Source organism: Malus sylvestris, chromosome 2 (genome assembly GCF_916048215.2).
Source record: "Malus sylvestris chromosome 2, drMalSylv7.2, whole genome shotgun sequence".
Taxonomy (NCBI): Eukaryota; Viridiplantae; Streptophyta; class Magnoliopsida; order Rosales; family Rosaceae; genus Malus; species Malus sylvestris.
Window position 1 is genome coordinate 2787053 of NC_062261.1, and position 18668 is coordinate 2805720.

The following is an 18668-nucleotide window of genomic DNA, read 5'->3' on the forward strand; positions in this document are numbered from 1 at the left end:
CACAATCTGTACTTCAATTACATAATTGTTAATATCATGTTTGATAAACTCCAAAGTGAAAGTCTAGATGAAAAGTAAATGATTATGCGCGCGACCGCATCTTATTCAGTGATCCTCCATGTTAAATATACTTTCTTACACAAAATATTAGTTAACTTAAGTACTTAAGCTTGTGTGTATTCTCATTTGTAAATTAGTTCAAAATCCCCTCTAATAATAATATTATTATAATTTTTGATGTCATGCATCCCACCATTGAAAGACATCATATTCCAACCTTTTAGCTTTAGATCAGACAACAAAGATCACCCAATCAGTGTGATTGATACTTACCCCATCCATGGTGTTTGATCTTGTGGGACCCTAAAGCACAATTTATTTTAATTTTGTTTTTGTTCACAAAACGAAATAAATAGATTTTAAAGAAAAAAAAGCAACAAATATTATTCATGAGAGGGAAAAAATGGAAAAACATGGGTTTGAATTTGATAGATGAAATATATTTATAGGAGGATGGCACCAAATCCTGTCCCCTCTGCCAGTTTTAATGGAATTACTTTGGACTTTTCACAAACTCTTTGAAATTTTCCCCCGCAGATATCTTTTTTTTTTAATTAAATTAATTTTTATCCTTTTTTTCTGCCTTTTTTTTCTTTCAGTTCTGCACTTTTTCACCACAGGATCTTATCAGTTGCAGTGTTTTTGTTCCAATTTCAGGCGGCAAACCTAGCAAGAATTGCAGTGTTACAGAGAAGTGTATATATAGGATGACTCAAAGCTCCATCACTTGCCCCATACATTCCTCTCCCCTCACCAATAAAAGTTTCCAACAACATTGTCTTCTTTTTTCTTTGAGGTTAAACAAACAATAACAATCAAGTCTTACCCAATTAAGTGTAATTGGTTGTATGAATTCTAGAAAGCCACTACGTTCGGTTTTGCTTTAAGTCTTCTATTAGCTCCAAGTACTTTATATCCTTTCATGCAATACAAAACACATACTCTTCTTCAACTTATTCGATCCGACGGCCGAAAATTAAAAAGGTGTGTGATTAGTAAAAAGGATGTATGGATAGCACATCCCAAAACAAAATAATCTGTTAGAACTACGCTTGGTAGAACAGTATCAGTGAGGACATTAATTTTTCTGATAAATAATTTAGTTATATGTGTTTTGTTTTGCATGAAAGTTTGGTTTTTAATGTATCATCATGGACAAAATCTCTCATCATTGCAAGTGATCATGTTTGAAGATATTTCATTTCATTTCTTTATGCAACCACCAATTGATAAATTAATGTCAAAGAAGGGTGAAGCCTTCGATTATAATTCGAGATTAGTACGTATATAGATTAAAAACGACATACTTTTCTCTATAACGCGGGACAAAATTTTCAGATCGAGAATGTGAATAGCTTGTCGATGAGCACAAAAAAATCGGAAGAAAAGATACGATGAAATTGGAACCAACAATGTCGTTGTCTAAACTGTGAACTTCCACTCCTTCAATAATGTAGAGGGATCATAGACTGAGCAAAACATGGCCAAACTGACAACCCCACAACAAGACTTTACACAGTAATATATGAATATAGGAAAGTTTATGAACCCCAGCTAGGGTTTCTTAAGAAAAGGTTTGTTAAGAAGCATAAATTTCAGTGCAATTGGATAAAAATTTCAACGACGATATGGATACATATGCTAGGAATGAGGAACTACCTTTAATTTTTTTTTTTTATGTTTTTTACATTTATTTTGTTTTCATGATATGAGTTGGTTTAAACACCATTAATTTGATTAATACTTGATTAGAAATTATCTGTGATGGACGTCTATTTTGTTGTATACATAAGACGGATTTATATCGATAGCAAGTCAATACGTTTTAGTTATTGGTATCGGTGATTTACCACTACCATATTAACAATATGTATTTGTATAAATAACGGATGTCATGTCATGTCCAAAGAAGAATGGATGGGCTTTGGCTTTGGACTTCAAGTTGTCTTGATTGGGGCTTTTGGGCCCCATATAAGAGATGGATATTGCTAAATTTGTTGAGAAACTGTGTCTTACTCTTTATACGTGTATTATAGAGAAAATAAAAAATAAATATGTACATTTTGGTAGAGGATAAAATTCAGAAGAAAGTAAAAAAAGCAGAAAATGACCACCTCAGGTGGCTTCATCAGTTGGAACAAGAACGTATAGCTATACATCTGCACATTTACTTGGAACACAAGCAACGATTTACCCTTGGTTCGCTTTCGAAGCTGTTAACGTGCTTCTACTTCCGAAAATGTTAATAGATTTACAGAAGGCAATCGATTTAATGGTTGATTGTCAACCATTAATGGTTTATCAACCTCTGTCGTTAAATTCGAATACGTAGGCTGCTTAGGGTGAGGTAAAGTTGCTCCTTCATTGCTCAACATCGAAACAACATCCGACATGGTTGGCCTATCTTCTGCAGAGTCTTGGACACATAAAAGACCCACCTGAATGCAGAGCACAAGGCTTTTCATTGAGCTTGAATCTGCCAATGTCGAATCCATGAGCTCCGCGGCTCGCCCAGATTTCCATAAGTTCCAAGCCTTCAACAATTTTCAAATTTTAAACTTGGATAAATAGAATAGAGGGATATAACTTACAAGAATTTTATAAATTCAGAACCAAAGCATGTTGCTACTTACATGTCCTAGTAAGTTCAGGGAATGATCTGACTCATAAAAATTTGCGTTCTTCCTACCGCTTACAATCTCCAATACAATGACTCCAAAGCTGAACACATCGGATTTAGTTGAGAAAAGGCCGTGCATCAAATACTCAGGAGACATATAGCCACTGGTTTTAGTGAAAAGAGAAAGTGAGTTGTTAGTTTTATGAAAACTACATGCTGCATGACAAACACATGTCAAAAATACACAAATGCAGGCATGAAATTACTTACAATGTTCCAACAACCCGATTTGTTTTGGCTCGACATTCATTCCCTGATAAAATTCTAGCCAAGCCAAAGTCTGAAATCTTGGGGTTCATGTGAGCATCCAATAAGATGTTGCTAATTTTCAGATCTCGATGAATAATTCTTAATCTAGAGTACTTGTGAAGATAAAGAAGCCCTTGAGCAATCCCTTCGATTATGTGTATGCGCTGTCTCCAATTTAAAAGCCTTCGCCTTGATTGATCTGCAAGAATTGCAATTCAACAGCATGAGAGAACTAAACTGATAACCAAAAATAAAATAGGGAAGGGGCATAGATGAATTTGCACACCGAAAAGGAAGGAATCCAAGCTTTTATTGGGCATGTACTCGTATATTAGTATCTTTTCTTCTCGATGAATGCAACAACCCAAAAGCTTCACAAGACTTCTGTGCTGGAGCTTAGAGATTAACTGCACCTCGTTCTTGAACTCCACCGGTCCTTGTCCAGAACTTTTGGATAGCCTTTTGACTGCAATGTCATGTTGTTGTAATTTGCCCTGCAACAAACAACAGATACAGGTTTTTTTTTCATATAAACTTTGAACCTAATATAACTTCTCAAACTAGAAATCGATAAAACTCGTCGCGCCATATGCCTTATTGTTAGAAATGTAGTACAATTGTAATACAAACCTTATAAACAGGCCCGAAACCACCTTGCCCAAGCTTATTTGCAAGAGAGAAATTATTAGTGGATTTCACTATGAATGAAAAGCTAAGCAGTGGCAACTCATGATCCTTCTGCTTTCCAAATTCTATAAGATTTGGACCGCTGGCATTATCATCGGCACTCAACTGCGACAATAATAGCCTCATACTATCTCTCGTGCCACTGCGGAATCCATAAATTCCTGTTGTTGGTACAAAGAAGTCAGTTTACTCAACATATTAATTTGGCAACGTTTTACTGTTTGTTGGACAATCGATAGCGCAGTTAACGTACCTAAAGAGTTGCACTTTATCCATAGCAATAAGATTAAAATGAACAACACCAAAGGAATCACCATAATTGTGACAGCCAACAGCTTACTATCTGAGCAAAGAAAAAGAAAATGTTCTCTATCAGAATTTAGGGAGAGGAAAAGGAGGCTGTTCACATCTTACCATCTAAAAACTTTAAGGGCATTTGAATGAACAAAGGATACGTAGTTCCGCTGTTGATTCTTCCTCTAACTATCAAAGGTTGAGTAATTGAAAAAGCTTACCGGATTTAGAGGCGTTAGTACGCGCATAGATGGTGCTGTTTCCTGTCCTGACGATTTTTTGAAGATCGGTTTTATTTCCATAATAAAGTTGACATAGAGTTCCATCATCCGGCAAGGAATCATATGTATATGCAACACATGAGCAATTGTTCCTGCACAGTATCTCACAGTCATAGGGATCTATCCGAATTGGCCAACTTAAAAACAATGAACTCGGCAGCATTCCTGTGACACGTGAGAAATTATCTCCATCTGAGCAAGATGATGGCGTCCGCACCAAACAGCCATTAGAACTGCGTGCCATTGTGTCATTGCATAGTGAATAATCAACAATCGTAATCTCATTTCCTATCATCACGAACTCATCAATCAGCCCATCCGAGGCTACCACGAACCATGAAGGCATGCTACTATTTTTATTGCTAAAAGTAAGATAAATCTCGTTACTATGCCAAACGAAACTGTAGTTGAGATTATCCGACTTGCTTTTGAAGAATAAATGGAATTCATGGCCATCCCAAAATCCAATCTGTTGGTAAGCTCCATCGCTGCGCCAGACGTTGAACTGAGTGTGGTTCACTCGATCAATGCCTAGAGCATAAGGACCATCAGTAGGGTCAGAAGTGCTTGACCAGGACACAAGATACTGTATCCTCGACTCCTCAGTGTTTATGTTGAACAACCCCAACTTCATTCCAGGAAGAAATGTATCCGTCGGGTAATAGAAACTCTGCCAAAACGTGTCTCCTCCTTCCATCAGAACAAGATTTCCCGAGTCAAGAATCGTTGCAGTTGTGTTTTTCCCTGGTGCAACTGCTCCATAATTCACAATAAATGGAGTGCCTCTTCTGTCAAGGATCACCATGTTCCCATCATACCGGATGGTGAGATATACTTCGGAGGAACCCACCGTTCCAACGGAATCCATGAGGGGGCTGTTTCTGTTTGCAACCCAAACTGGCTTTTGGTTCTTGTCATTCTTGAACCAGATTCCCAAGTACGTGTTCGGCGAAGAAGGGGAGCTGAAAAAGCCTAGCTCAAACACTTCGCCGGCGGAAACCAAGGTTTGATTGCTGTACAAGAATTGTCCATGACTCAGGGTGTCCGATGCATGAGATAAACACACAAAGAAGCAGGTGAAAGTGCACAACAGAAGAGAAAATGTTCTCGATGTCTTCATGTCTAAAAAATCAAAGACAGAAAACAATTGTATGAGGGACTATGTTGTGATGAGGGTTGTTATACTAGGTGGTAACATTTGAGAGAGAGAGAGAGAGAGAGAGTCAAAAATGGTGGAGGGGTAGCAATTCTTGGCGTACGGCTTCTGTAAATTGATATCATGTGTTGGGAATTTACGTTTGGAGACTTGGAAACATGACAGGATAACAGCCCAACAATTATATATATACATATAATATACATATATATATATATATATATATTAATTATGTGTATTTAATAAAATTATATAGTCCAAATGAAGGAATAAACATAATTAACCTTAATCTTGACCAAGAAGTCCGGCAGAGCATCTCAAATCTAAGGAAGTGTTGACTGCTAGTTGGCCAATTAAGGTCAAGAACTTGAATCTTAAGCATTGATATTGTCAATAATATTCTAAAAAGGTCTAATATTCTTTTAGTTTGTTTGTCCCTACCTGTGTTGAGATTCTCCAAGTCCAAGACGGAGAACACATAGCACATAACCTTATGCGTTTTAAAGTATGATCATTTGGTCTTAAGCGACAGTTGGTCTTCATTTTGTTAAAAGACGTGTTTGAGAATCTGCTTAAAGGCCTCATACGGTACACCATTTGTCTAAAGCGAAAGAACGTGGCTCTTTTTCAAAATGCTCTAACTTAAGAGAATGAGATTCACTTCCGATTTCTGTGTTCGGAACTCGTGAATTGAGATATCTAAACGTTCAAAAGAGAGAAAGAGATCCAAGTTGTTCAAGTTTTTTGAATTTTTGTGAAGTATGCCAGTGCGACCATAAAATTGAAATTGAGTGGTCCGAATCTCTCGATCTACAAATCTAGGCACATAAATCCAAAGTGGATCATAATCCCAACTTAGGGTGCATTTGTCACTTAGTACTACAGTATGATGGTATTCATCTTCTCTTGTAAATGAGAGATCTAAGGTTCGAATATCGTAGATGACGATACCAAATTAGTAAAAAAACTTATAATCTATACTAAAACCCAAAATACTTTGAAACACTATTCACAATCACAATGTGCTGCCTGTTTTACCCCTGCTAAGTATGCATCATTACATTTTTGACAAGGACAAAAATGCTCTGCACTCATCTATTTCCTTCTGATTTCTTCTTGCCTGGTCATCGTTGTTTTATCCAATTGAAAATGAGTAAATTGTAACAATGGTCCCTTAACTTTAACTCAATTGGAACAATGATCCCTCAATAAAAAAATTCATTACCATTGATCCCTCAACTCATCAAAACGTGCAGTTATGGTCCCTCAACTAAAAATATATTACCATTGGTCACTCAACTTTAATCTAACTGGAGAAATGGTTCCTCAACTTTAACTCAATTGGAGCAATGGTCCCTCAACTTTAACCTAATTGGAGCAATGGTCCCTCAACTTTGGTCAAATTGTAATAATGGTCCTTCCAACATAACTTATTTTGACAAAATTCTGACGAAGTTGATGAAAATGGCCTTAGCTACACGTTTTGATGAGTTGAGGGACCCCAATTATAGCAATGGTCCTTCCAACATAACTTATTTTGACAAAATTCTAATGAAGTTGACGAAAATGACCATAACTACACATTTTGATGAGTTGATTGACCAATACTAATGGATTTTTAGTTGATGGACTATTGCTCCAATTTGATTAAAATTGATGGACAATTGCTACAATTTACTCATTGAAAATCTTTTGCGACTCCTCCTCACCAAGCAGCCACTTTGCTCCAGATCTTTCATATTGAAATTCCTCTCCTTCACCCTTTACATGTCGAATTTCACATCAACATCGATAATTGGACGATTCCTCCGACGCCTGCCATCAAGGTTAGTATGAAACTATTCCTACCTTATTGACCTATTGCATGTCAAAATCTGCTTCGAATTCGTGATTTAATATAATTGGGCTTTAGAAAAAAGTTCATGATTTTCTCTAATCCAATTTAACGATTAGAAATTTCGATTCTTTTTAATCTAAATTTAGAAATTATATTCGAATTTGTTTTACATTTGATTTAGTTGGATTTAGGGGTTGTGTTTTAGTGTTTCCTAGCCTGAGTTGTATATAAAGAAAAAGAGTGATTTTTTATGTTCTAAAATGTTCATCATGGTCATAGACACGAGTCTGATATTATCAAGTAAGATGACGAGTCCTCTTGCATTCGTATAATTACATTTGTGAGTTGCTTTTTTGGATTTTTGTTGATTTGTTTACTTATCTGGTATATCCGAGAATATATATGACACCGCTGAGAACATTATCAATTTATGCATGAAAATACAATGTTGGGGCCAATCTAATCATTTATTTTTTAGGTGAAATCCGATCAGGTCTGTCAGAAAATCACCCCGTACGCAACGGAGTGGATGCAAGTTTCTTGAATGCTCCTTTTATCGAGTCCCATCCTTATAAATAATGGAAACCCAAATAAAAGAGGGTTAGGATTAGGGATGGGCAATGGTTATGCGGGCGGGTAACCGCGGTTAATTTACCAATAACCGTTTATGCTCATACCCGCATAACTGTTTACCCGTTGGGTAATTGCCTAAACGGTTATACCCATACCCATAACCGCATACCCATTTAACCGTAACTGTTTAATACCCGTTTACCCATTTATTCTTTTTAACCCGTTTATCTTTTTTTTTTTACCATTACCCTTTTTTCACCCGTCTACATGTTTTTTAACAACTTGAAAATTAAAAAAAATTTGTCATAATTTTTTTTTTGACAATTAAACACCGTTATAGGTACATTCATCATACATTTCCATATTTTAATTTTTTAAGTTCTTATACCATTCCAATAATTGAAATAATAGTTTACGGACGATATTTTTAATTGTTACCAATGAAGGTAAATATAATATTTGCTAAGTATTATTGGGTTACAAAAATTGTTTAGAAGACATTTCTATCAATTTCACGGTTACCTGCAAGGAATTTAAATTAATTTGGCCAATTCCTTGATGATGAGAATCATCATTCCTGTAGTAGTGTTATTGAGAGAATGATCGATGAATTCCTTGCTAATTTATTGGGTGCTAAGTATTATTGGATCGATAACATAGTTTGCGTTAGTTTTACATATATAAAATAAATGGGTAAACGGTTACCCGTTTATAACCGTGGTTAATACCCATAACCGTCCATTTAAATTTCGCGGGTAAACGGTTATACTCATAACCATTTATTTATCTAAACGGTTGCCCATAACTGTAACCGTTTAATTTAAATGGGCGGGTAACCGCAGTTACCCATAACTAATGGGTATTTGCCCATTCCAAGTTAGGATCCCATCATCCTAACATTCCAAATTCCAACGGGTCTCCATATACCAAAACAAACGGGCCTCAGTTATCTGGTACGGCCCACTTCACCTGGATGACTTTGCCTTTAGCTTCACAGAGTTCACTCAACACCCTCCAACAGTTCGACAAATCGACTGAGTGAAACTCCACCACACCAACCATGTTTCCGAAGCAACTCCGCACCGTTGGCACAGCCGCCGCCGTCCTCCTCGGCGGAATCCTCACCCTCAACCTGGCTTCCACCGCCACAATCGGAGCACTCCGGTTCGCCGCCGAATCCAAACGGGTAAAAAGACCAAAAACCCAGCTCTTAACTTCCAAAATATCTTCTCCGTCTTTGCTGAATTGGTATCTTATCGCCATTTTATTGGTGGGTTTTTGCGGCAGAGAAAGGTTGCGCTGCCCTGTGTGGTTTGCAGAGGGAAAGGGTTTTATATATGCAAGCTTTGCAAAGGGAATGCCACCATTGAATGGTCGCCGCTGCACGATCCGATTGCCATCAACCCCTGCCTTTGCCCTACCTGTGATGGAAATAGGTAAATTCAACACTAATGCTCTTTGCTTCGATAATCCGTCGGAAAATTGACAAAAAATGCAATACGATATGTAACGAAGGTTAATGGTACTAATTGTGTCCACGTATTTTGTGATAAAATTTCATACTTGTGGTGCTCGTAGGGGGAATATAAACGTTTGTTGAATGTAATTAGCAGTGAGCTGCTGGTTCGTCTCTTTAAAATTTAACATTGCTTTGCATGTGAAATTTTGTGTGTTTTGATGTTATTTTTTAATGGGATTTTGCAGGGTGCAACGCTGTCTCAACTGTCTAGGGAAGGGATACAATTGAATAGTTGTATAATAAATGGCAGAATGGTTATTTCTTTAGTTCATAATCGTGTAATGTTACTCAACCTTATATCTTAGTGTAAAGTGTGAGGTTTTTACGAATGGGTCCTGTTCAAAATCCGTCTGCGGATTCAAATTAATGTAATAGTTTCGAATAAGAGAAGTAAGAAAAAGAAATTAGATCAACTAGTTCTCCTAGTCGATTCAGTTTCTTAATTTTTGGGTAGTTAATTATGAATTTTAAGGAAAAATTTGCACTTTTTCGATTTTGGCGACAACGTCAATCTCATCCTCTCTCTCTCTCTGCCTCCATTTTTTATGCTTCAGGTCCGTCTTCATTTTTTTTTAATTTTTTGGGTTAAACAGTCTGAAGCCCAACAAACAGGCCCACATCGAAAATATAAAAACCCAAACCCAACCCAACATAAAACAAAAGCCCAACATGCTTTCTCAATTCGATCATCCGACGTCGTGTTGGTTTGCTGTTTGCCAACCGCACCCGACGTTTCTGGTGTGTACATCACCTGCGGGCCCCACAATATGATGTCCCGCTAGGGTCCCACAAACCGTCCGGTTGGGGTGGTGTTCCAGCTTGAACTCCGCCGCGTGTGACCCACCAGCCACCCTCCTCGACGTGGCAGCCTCCCCTTAGTTCCCGCCTTGTCAGCAGAAACTGAAAAATGGATAAAAAGTGAGGTGCCGCTTTTGTTGTTTTCGGGCGGAATGAATCATCGGTGGCCCGCGTACACGTCGGTTCAGAGGCTAACTTAAACCCGATGTCGGCGTTTAAACTTATACGTGTGAGAATCCAAATCAATTTGGAATAATTAATCGATAGACGATTAGGGATAAGAACAAGAATAAGAATTAGAATTAGGTTGCAATTTTGGATATTCTTATTTTTGTTTTTCATAAAGTGCTTGCTTAGAATGATATTTAAAATGACTAAAAGCGTTTTGTAAATATTGAACGGACAACTAGTAAAAAAATTTACCCAAGTAAATGTCGAAAAAACGCTTGACTTGTGTTTTCTATAAGCACATAACTCATACTTTTTTATAAAAAGTATTTTAAGTGCTTTTGAAATCCAGAATTATTTTACCTAAAATGCCTTGAGTCTTTTAAAAAAAGCCCTTGAGTCATTTAAAAAACATTTCTAAATAGACACTAAGAGCTCGTTTAAATGTGCTTTTAAAATGACTATAAGTACTTTTAGAGAAAATATTTTTTGGTTCCAAAAGCATTTGAAGTACATTCTACAAGAAGAAACAGTTATGTACTTCTTTCAGAAAACACTTTAAGTGTTTTTTTTCAAGATTTACTAGCATTTTTACTAAAGATTGTTTCTAAAAATATTTTCACTAGTCATTTTAAAAGTACATCCAAATGAGTTCTAAGTTATTAGGGTTGTCATGTAAAAATGACCTTAAATTAGTAAGAAATAAGACTTTCATTTATAAATTTAATATTGAAAAGTTGTGATGTTTTTCAAGTGATATTATTTTTTATATTAAATTAGCTTGAATTTCACAAAAAGAAACAAATCTTTTGACATTATTTTTGTTTGACTATTCTTTAGAGGTAGTTTTTTTCTTTCACCTTACTTTTCATTTCCCATGCAAATTCCTTATGCCTTGAAAAAGACTGATATTCCAATAATTTCCAACCGTGTGCACCCGGCGCAATGTAGCGTTGATTAACTATCGTCAACTGTTTGCTTTGTGTGGAGGTTTCCTAACTGCACTAGAAGACAAAAAGGAGGCGGTTATCTCGTTAGAATACAACTGCCAACAGGCCAAATGGCATGTAATCATCCTAAGAGAATCCCTGCGTTCAATAAAGTAATGCCCTTGCATGGCTTCTTATTAACACAAATGCCACTCTTTATTTAAATTTCATAGTACCTATCTGTAAAATCAACCTTGAAGCATCATTTTCCCAACTAATAAATTTGGACGGTTAATTGATTACAAGAAAAGTCATGCATTTATTTTGTCAATGGAAAAGTGATACACGCGTATGAAATTAATGAAATATGGATTTAGGCTTGGCAATTTCTTATCTAATCTCTTTGGAATTAATTTATTAATTAGTTAGATCATTATCGGATCACCTATTAACAACTTGATAAGATATCAGTTTAAACATTATGAATCACAGTTTCTTGCATGGTCCGTTAACTCGACAAGAGTCATCAACAAATTGAGTCATTATCGGGTCACTTGTTAAGAATTCGTTAAGATAACGGGTTTGACAAGCCGTGACTCGTTAAGATAATGGATATGTCATGAAAATGACACGAAAACGACTTGTTTGCCAAGCTTAATTCAGAGTGTGTATATCTTCAGAGTCACTATTGAATTTTGTGCAATTGATATAAATGTATAAATTTTGTTTCTTAATAGAGACATGTCAAACGAAAAAAAAACTCAATACTCTTACCATTCAAGTGTTCACATGATTCATCTAAATCTCATGTATATTTTCTATCATCAAAGCAAAGTAGCACACTTGTACTTACAAAATATAAACAATGAAATCTTATCCACAAAATCACAACTAGACGCATATTAGACTCAGACTCAAACATACACCAAAATAAATTAAAATTACACAACAAGCTCCACCATTTTAGGGATGAGAAGAAATCCATGTCTATTGGATTAGGTTTAGGACCACAAAATCAGATCAACAAGAAAATTCCTATATTTTTTATGATTGGAAGGTTCTTATTTCACAAGAATCATAATAGGTGGGATTTTAACCTAAAAAAGGGTACCTTATCTTCCTAATTCTTCTGAAATTTAATACAAATAATTAATTTTTATTTCCAGCCACCTACAATTTCTTATATCACATATCAATTTCCATCAGTCCAAAAAGAAAAAGAATGAGGGAAAAATGTGAAAGAAGTCACATGATTCCCACACAATTTATTTAAAAAACACTAATTTTGGTTTTTTTAATATTAAATTAATTAGGTTTATTCATGAAATAAATATATTTATTTATACATAGCAATCTCATACAAGTTGTAAAACACAAAAAGCAACAAAAATTCATGAGGAAACAGAGTGGCAACATTGAAATTTCGAGAAACTCTCGGGGCAAAGAGTTGATATCCCCCCTGCTACTCCCATACAAGTACAAACGCATATCACACGCACATACTGTTTCTCAACACCCAAACATTCGCTCTCTCACTCCTCACTTTCTATCTCCATGACTACCATGAAAGAGCCACCTCTCTCCCGTCGCAGAAGGCCAACTTGCCACCAGCCCAAGAAGCTGAAGCTCGTCTGCTGCTTCAACGGCGCGTTCCATCCCCGCCCGCCGTCCGGGAAGCTCCGCTACGTCGGCGGCGAGGCCAGAATCGTATCCGTGGACCGCAACATCGTGTACTCCAAGCTCCGATCAAAGATTTTGGATCTTTGCCCCAACATTAACCCCTCAGTCACCCTCGTGTACCAGCTCCCGGGTTCCTGCTCCGACTCCGACTCCGCCGCCCCTCTCGTCATCGTGGCGTCAGACGACGACGTTCGGTGCATGATCGAAGAGTACGACAAGCTGGAGCTGTACGGTAAGTCCCCGAGGCTCTGGGTCTTTGTTTGTTGTAGCAATGGCAGTGATGATGTCAATGGTTATGTGAATTGCGTGAAAGGAGTGAAATTTAGTAATGGGTTTGAGTCGGGGAGCGAACATATAGGGATCCACCACCATTTGGGTGGCGAAGCTCAGGTAGAGGAGAAGGCGGCGGTGAAGAACTTTGGGGGCGGACGGTCCGGCGATGAATCGCTGAGAAAAATGGTGCTGAAACAGCAATTGCTTGCAAAGCAATCGGCTTTTCGGCGTCGTTTTGGTGATGGTGAGAGTGATGTGGAAATGGGGTTTTTGGGTGAATCCCAAAAGGGTGAATCTTTTGATAGCAGATTAGGGACTAATTGTGGTCATAATCTAGGGAGTTCTTCGGTGGCTCGGGCTAATCCGTTGAATCCCAGAGATGGGAATTTGAGGTTGAAAAGTAAGAGTTATGGGCAGTGCTATTCGGGGAGGTCGGGTCGGGTTTTGTGCAATGGGGTTGGGAGGTCGAGTCAGGCGCCGCCTGCGAAACCAGTACCGGGTTGTAACGGTTGTTGTAGTGATGCTAAGCAGGATTATAGAAACAATGGAATGGCTGGATGTGAACAGAGAAAACATTATGCCTCGGGAGTGGGGCGTGATTCTTTGGCTGGAACCACTGTGTATCCTGTGAAGTCTTCTTATAGTGGTGGTAGGGCGTGGGGCGGCTTAAGGAGCCGGATTCGTAACCATAGGTTTGGTGTGAATGAAGCTAGAAATAAGCGGTGTTATCAGTACCATGTTTGGAACCATAATCGGAGCAACATAGCTGAGATGGGGAGCCATCGAACAAGGCAGGGAATTTCAGCACGGAAATGCTACCAAGGGCTTAGGCCAAATTTGAACATTGCGAAGCAGGAGCAGCCTGTAAGAGTATATAATCCCAGTTTATGGAGGCAATGTTCTGGTTTCTCGGAGCATGTAATGGAAGAAAGACTGAGGATGATGGGTTCTCGCTCAAAGAAAGACAGCTACTTGATAGATAATCCGAGCGAATCCTATTCAGGTAATTGTGGTGCATATACTGGTATGGGAAATCAACCTCTCGTGAATTCTGATGCCATTGAGAGTTCATCTCCATCTTTGAAGACAGTGGACATTCTGGAAGATCGCCTAACTGGTTCTAAGTTTGGGAAGTGTGAATGTCCATATCAAACTTCATATGAAAATCTTCATGGAATGCCCCGTCATTGTGAGCTTGAGAAGGAGACGCGCCTAATGGACTCTCATGCAGTTGCGAACACCTCTGGCTTTCCAAGTGAAGTGGGATGTAGTAATGGATTGGAAGGTGATAATAAGTTGCCTGATGGGAAAGCAGTCATCGACGCTTTACACAATTGCAAAAACGGCATTAATGACATACAACTTTCATGTAGCGGAGTCCCAGCTTCAGTGAGTGTTTCTTTGCATAACCTTTCACTGTCATCATCCAAAGAAGTGGAAGCTCCTCAACTCTCTTCTCATGCCACCAGTGTTGTGTCTTCTGATGTCAAACATCAATCAAAGCCTATAGATCTCATGGATGAAGGAAAATTTACCCCAGATCATCAAGTCGATGAATCCAACGGAGTTGCACCTAATCCTGCCTCCCAGAATTCAGCTAAGAAAGAGAAGGATAATGTGCATGATGAGGAGGTCCAACAGGACCCTTCATCTGGTATCACCATTGATGAAAAGGTAGTTACTTGAAGACATTTTATCTCCTTTTATTACTCTCAATATATGAGAAATCAGAAGGAAAAAATAACGTTTGTTATAGGTTTCTAGTAGCTTTACCATTCGAAGTATACTTTACTCAGCTTCGACTTATGATTCTGTTTTCTTAGGCCAACAATAAAGTAATTGGTGGAACCTCCAGTGATCTGGCTGCGTTTTGTGCTCATCGATCGACTCGAGAGCTTCAGGTAGCTTTCGATCATATACAATTTCTGCTTTTATAAGCATGTGGAGCGTGAATGGAATGTAGGATTGATGTTTTCCACTTTCTTACGCAGACCATCAAAAGTTCTGACCTTGAGTTCATAAAAGAACTTGGTTCGGGAACATATGGAACCGTTTACTATGGAAAATGGAAGGGTTCTGATGTTGCTATAAAGAAGATTAAGCCAAGTTGCTTTACTGAAGACACAGTGAAGCAAGAGAGATTGGTAATTTTTTCATTCGCATTGTTCGGCATAAATATTAGCTGTGGGAAAAGGCTTTGTTGTTGTTGTATTGTTCGGCATAAATATTCCATTGAGTAGAAAGAAAGTTAGGAGAGGAGAACATCTCTAGATTGTTTTTTATGATTGCGTGCACTTTTATACCTGCGTGCTGTGTTGACTCCTGTTTATTTCTCTGCAGCTTGCTGATTTTTGGAAGGAAGCTCGCATACTCAGCGAGCTTCACCACCCAAATATCGTGGCATTCTATGGTGTAGTGTCAGATGGACCAGTGACGGATTTGGCAACGGTGACAGAGTACATGGTGAATGGCTCCTTAAAACAAGTTTTGCAAAAGAAAGACCGGTAAGATAGTTTTACAGCATAATACAAGGATTTGAAAGTTGTAGTGCCGTGACTGTCATTTCCCAATCTTTAGTATATAGCTCATAGACCTGGCAATGAATAATGGAGGAGATCATTTTCTGAAGTTGCATTTCTGATTCACAGGACTATTGATCGTCGAAAGAGGCTGATTATAGCAATGGATGCAGCTTTTGGTATGGAATATCTTCATGAGAAGAACATTGTCCATTTTGATCTGAAATCGCATAACTTTCTTGTGAATATGAGGGACCCTCAGCGTCCAGTGTGCAAGGTATGCAGCCCGGGAAAAAATATGGGTGGTTTTATTAGAATTTCTTCTACCTTTATTCTTGTTAAGAATATTTTCTTTCCGCTTGCTAATTTGAAATTTCAACTTAATGCATTCAGATTGGTGATCTGGGCTTATCAAAGATCAAGCAGAGGACACTTGTTTCTGGTGGAGTACGAGGTACCATACCGTGGATGGCTCCTGAACTTTTGAGCAGCAACAACAACTTGGTGACGGAAAAGGTGAAGATCAGTATTAATGACCAAATGTTTCTAGTTTTCATGTCTTTTTGTCGATTACAGTACTGTTTTTGAATGAATTCGCAGGTTGATGTGTACTCATTTGGAATTGTGATGTGGGAACTCTTGACCGGGGAGGAACCATATGGACACCTGCGCTCGGAGGAAATAATAGGTATTCATTAAGTTAACCTTAGCAAAATAGAAGTTCGACAACTGGATTGCTTTCTTCTTATGGGCGATCAAAATTTGCTTAAAGCATTTTATTATGATATTTTCAGCTGGTATAATAAAAGGCAGTCTCCGACCTGAAATCCCAAGCTGGTGCGATCCAACATGGAGATCGTTAATGGAAAGGTGCTGGTCATCTGATCCCAACTCTAGGCCAACCTTCTCAGAAATTGCAAAGGAGCTACGCACCATGTCAGCTGCCATGAACATCAAGTGACAAATATTCAAGCTCGCCTACACGCTCATGTAAATATTTCAGGATCACCAGGAGGAGGAAGTGCACATGCTGAGACATGGTTAAGTTTTGCCGTCCGCTGTCATGTGCAGTCTAATGAATCTTGCAGTAGGTTTAGTCACGTTGGGTGCCGTTTTTGCAGTTTTTGCACCGGTATGTGATAGGGCTAACAGATAGCGTATACAGACGGAGGCTGAATATTGTGAAGATTTCGGGGTCGGTAGCTGGATGGTCCTGAAAATTTTTCATATAGACCTCTGATATTTTTCTTTTCTCATGAATTAATATTCCACTTAAGATTGTGATTACTATACTGAAGATGGAGAATGATAGAATTGAATTAGGAAAATGATTTTCGCACTCCCCGGTCTACACTCCCTTACTTGGTTAATTTCCTCAATTCACTGTTGATTTGTTCAACGTTGTAGCTACAAATAAGAGGAGAAATGCAAGGAGATAAAAAGAGGGAGTGCGGAAATGATTTTTCGTTGAATTATTAGTTGGAATGTGGCATGATTTGTTTGTAGGGGGTGAGGCAGCATGTGCTTTTGGAAGGTCCATGCCCTTAGTTTTTCCTTGCTGTCTGTGGTTGCGGCCCTCAGAAAACAAGGTGAAACTGCAGAAAACCTTCCTGGCCCCGCCAGGCTTCCTACCTACCTATACAATTAGTTTTGATATGTCAAATAATCTGACTACAATTATATTGTTTCGAGCGTTAGATTGTTGCACTGCATGTGTACCTAGGGGTTAAAATGATTTACTATTCATGCACTCGAATTGAATTATTCCTCTACCAATGTTTTAGGATAAAAAAAATTTGAATGTGTTTTTTCAAGATAAGTACATAAACCTCTAATTTTTTGGTGTGATTTCAAACTAGTTTCAACGTTTTCCAACATTTTTTAAAAGTAACCAACGTATTGGAGTATCACTTCCGTTAAGTGCCTACGTGACATTCATGGTCAGACTTTTTTACTGATGTGGACAAATCTCATGAAGCAACCTTTAATGACGTGGCATTCATGATCAAATTAGTCATGACGTGATATTCGTGGTATTTAAAAGAACTATAGATACTAGACTAATTCATCGGTACTTCAGCGCAATTTCCGAGGCATGTCACTACAATTGTTGGTTTCTTAAGTTTGCAATCCAAGTGCAGTTTCAGACAAAAAAGAGGTCAGGGTTTCGAAGAAGTATTTTGAGGTTTGGCATCTATCGGGACCTATTTAATAAGCAGAAATCCATGTAGATTTGGAAATTATGAGATTTGTCCGCGTTATTAACAAAAATTTGATCATGAATGCCATATAAACACTTGGTTTTCTTAACTTCGGACTTAACGAAAGTGATATTTCTTATATGTTGGTTACTCTTTTGAAATTTTTGAAAAACAAAGAAACTAATTTGGTTCACATAAAAAAATTGGGAGGATTTAGGTACTTAATCCTTTTTTCTTTTAATACGAGTAATATTCTGTATTAACCTTTTAAAATGTGTGTAGATGCTCTAAATTCAGTGCATAGAAGGGAGCAAATCCACTCTACACAATGTGATTATGACCATGTTTGCATGATGAAGTGTCATTTCTCAAAGAATAATTTTTTGGTTGAGTGAATATTTCTTTGACAAAGAGTTGTGAAATATTTGTTCCGCTACTAACTATATATCCGAATTCAGGTAACTTTCTCGAAGTTTAAATTAGTAGCTGATTTAATAATAAGATTATTTGAACACTTGGCACAGTCCTCTTTGTGGACATTAATTGTATCCTTACACACTCGCATTAAATTATTTTTTTCATCGAAAACACACTTAGATTAATGAATTACCTAAATAATATAGGCTTAAACAACAAGAAAAATTTCCTAGGATTATCATTACACTATATATAAAGGAAGTCTCTCCCATAATTCAAAGAAACACGAAACTTGAAAGCCTACCTTCTCAGAAGATATCTGCCTGCATCCTTCAAGAATCAAAACA

At 37.7% G+C, this 18668-nt stretch overlaps 3 protein-coding genes across 3 annotated transcripts; 2 read left to right on the forward strand and 1 right to left on the reverse strand.

Moving 5' to 3' along the window:
• Positions 1-2053: 2053 nt before the first annotated feature.
• LOC126593260 (receptor-like serine/threonine-protein kinase SD1-8) lies at positions 2054-5511 on the reverse strand. The gene is made up of 7 exons (XM_050259268.1): positions 4192-5511; positions 3930-4019; positions 3620-3837; positions 3276-3483; positions 2951-3188; positions 2694-2844; positions 2054-2594 (listed from the first exon to the last, which is right to left on the reverse strand). Exons 1-7 carry the CDS (start codon positions 5369-5371, stop codon positions 2277-2279), a joined length of 2403 nt encoding a protein of 800 aa, XP_050115225.1. The 5' UTR covers positions 5372-5511; the 3' UTR covers positions 2054-2276.
• A 3235-nt stretch (positions 5512-8746) lies between these two features.
• LOC126593414 (protein BUNDLE SHEATH DEFECTIVE 2, chloroplastic-like) lies at positions 8747-9794 on the forward strand. Its single transcript, XM_050259482.1, has 3 exons — positions 8747-9003; positions 9105-9253; positions 9522-9794. The coding sequence occupies exons 1-3, from the start codon at positions 8878-8880 to the stop codon at positions 9562-9564; spliced, it is 318 nt and encodes a 105-aa protein (XP_050115439.1). The 5' UTR covers positions 8747-8877; the 3' UTR covers positions 9565-9794.
• A 2933-nt stretch (positions 9795-12727) lies between these two features.
• On the forward strand, positions 12728-16990 carry LOC126593254 (uncharacterized). Its single transcript, XM_050259259.1, has 8 exons — positions 12728-14858; positions 15008-15085; positions 15176-15328; positions 15525-15688; positions 15833-15980; positions 16097-16219; positions 16304-16391; positions 16498-16990. The coding sequence occupies exons 1-8, from the start codon at positions 12786-12788 to the stop codon at positions 16662-16664; spliced, it is 2994 nt and encodes a 997-aa protein (XP_050115216.1). The 5' UTR covers positions 12728-12785; the 3' UTR covers positions 16665-16990.
• The last annotated feature ends 1678 nt before the right edge of the window (positions 16991-18668 follow it).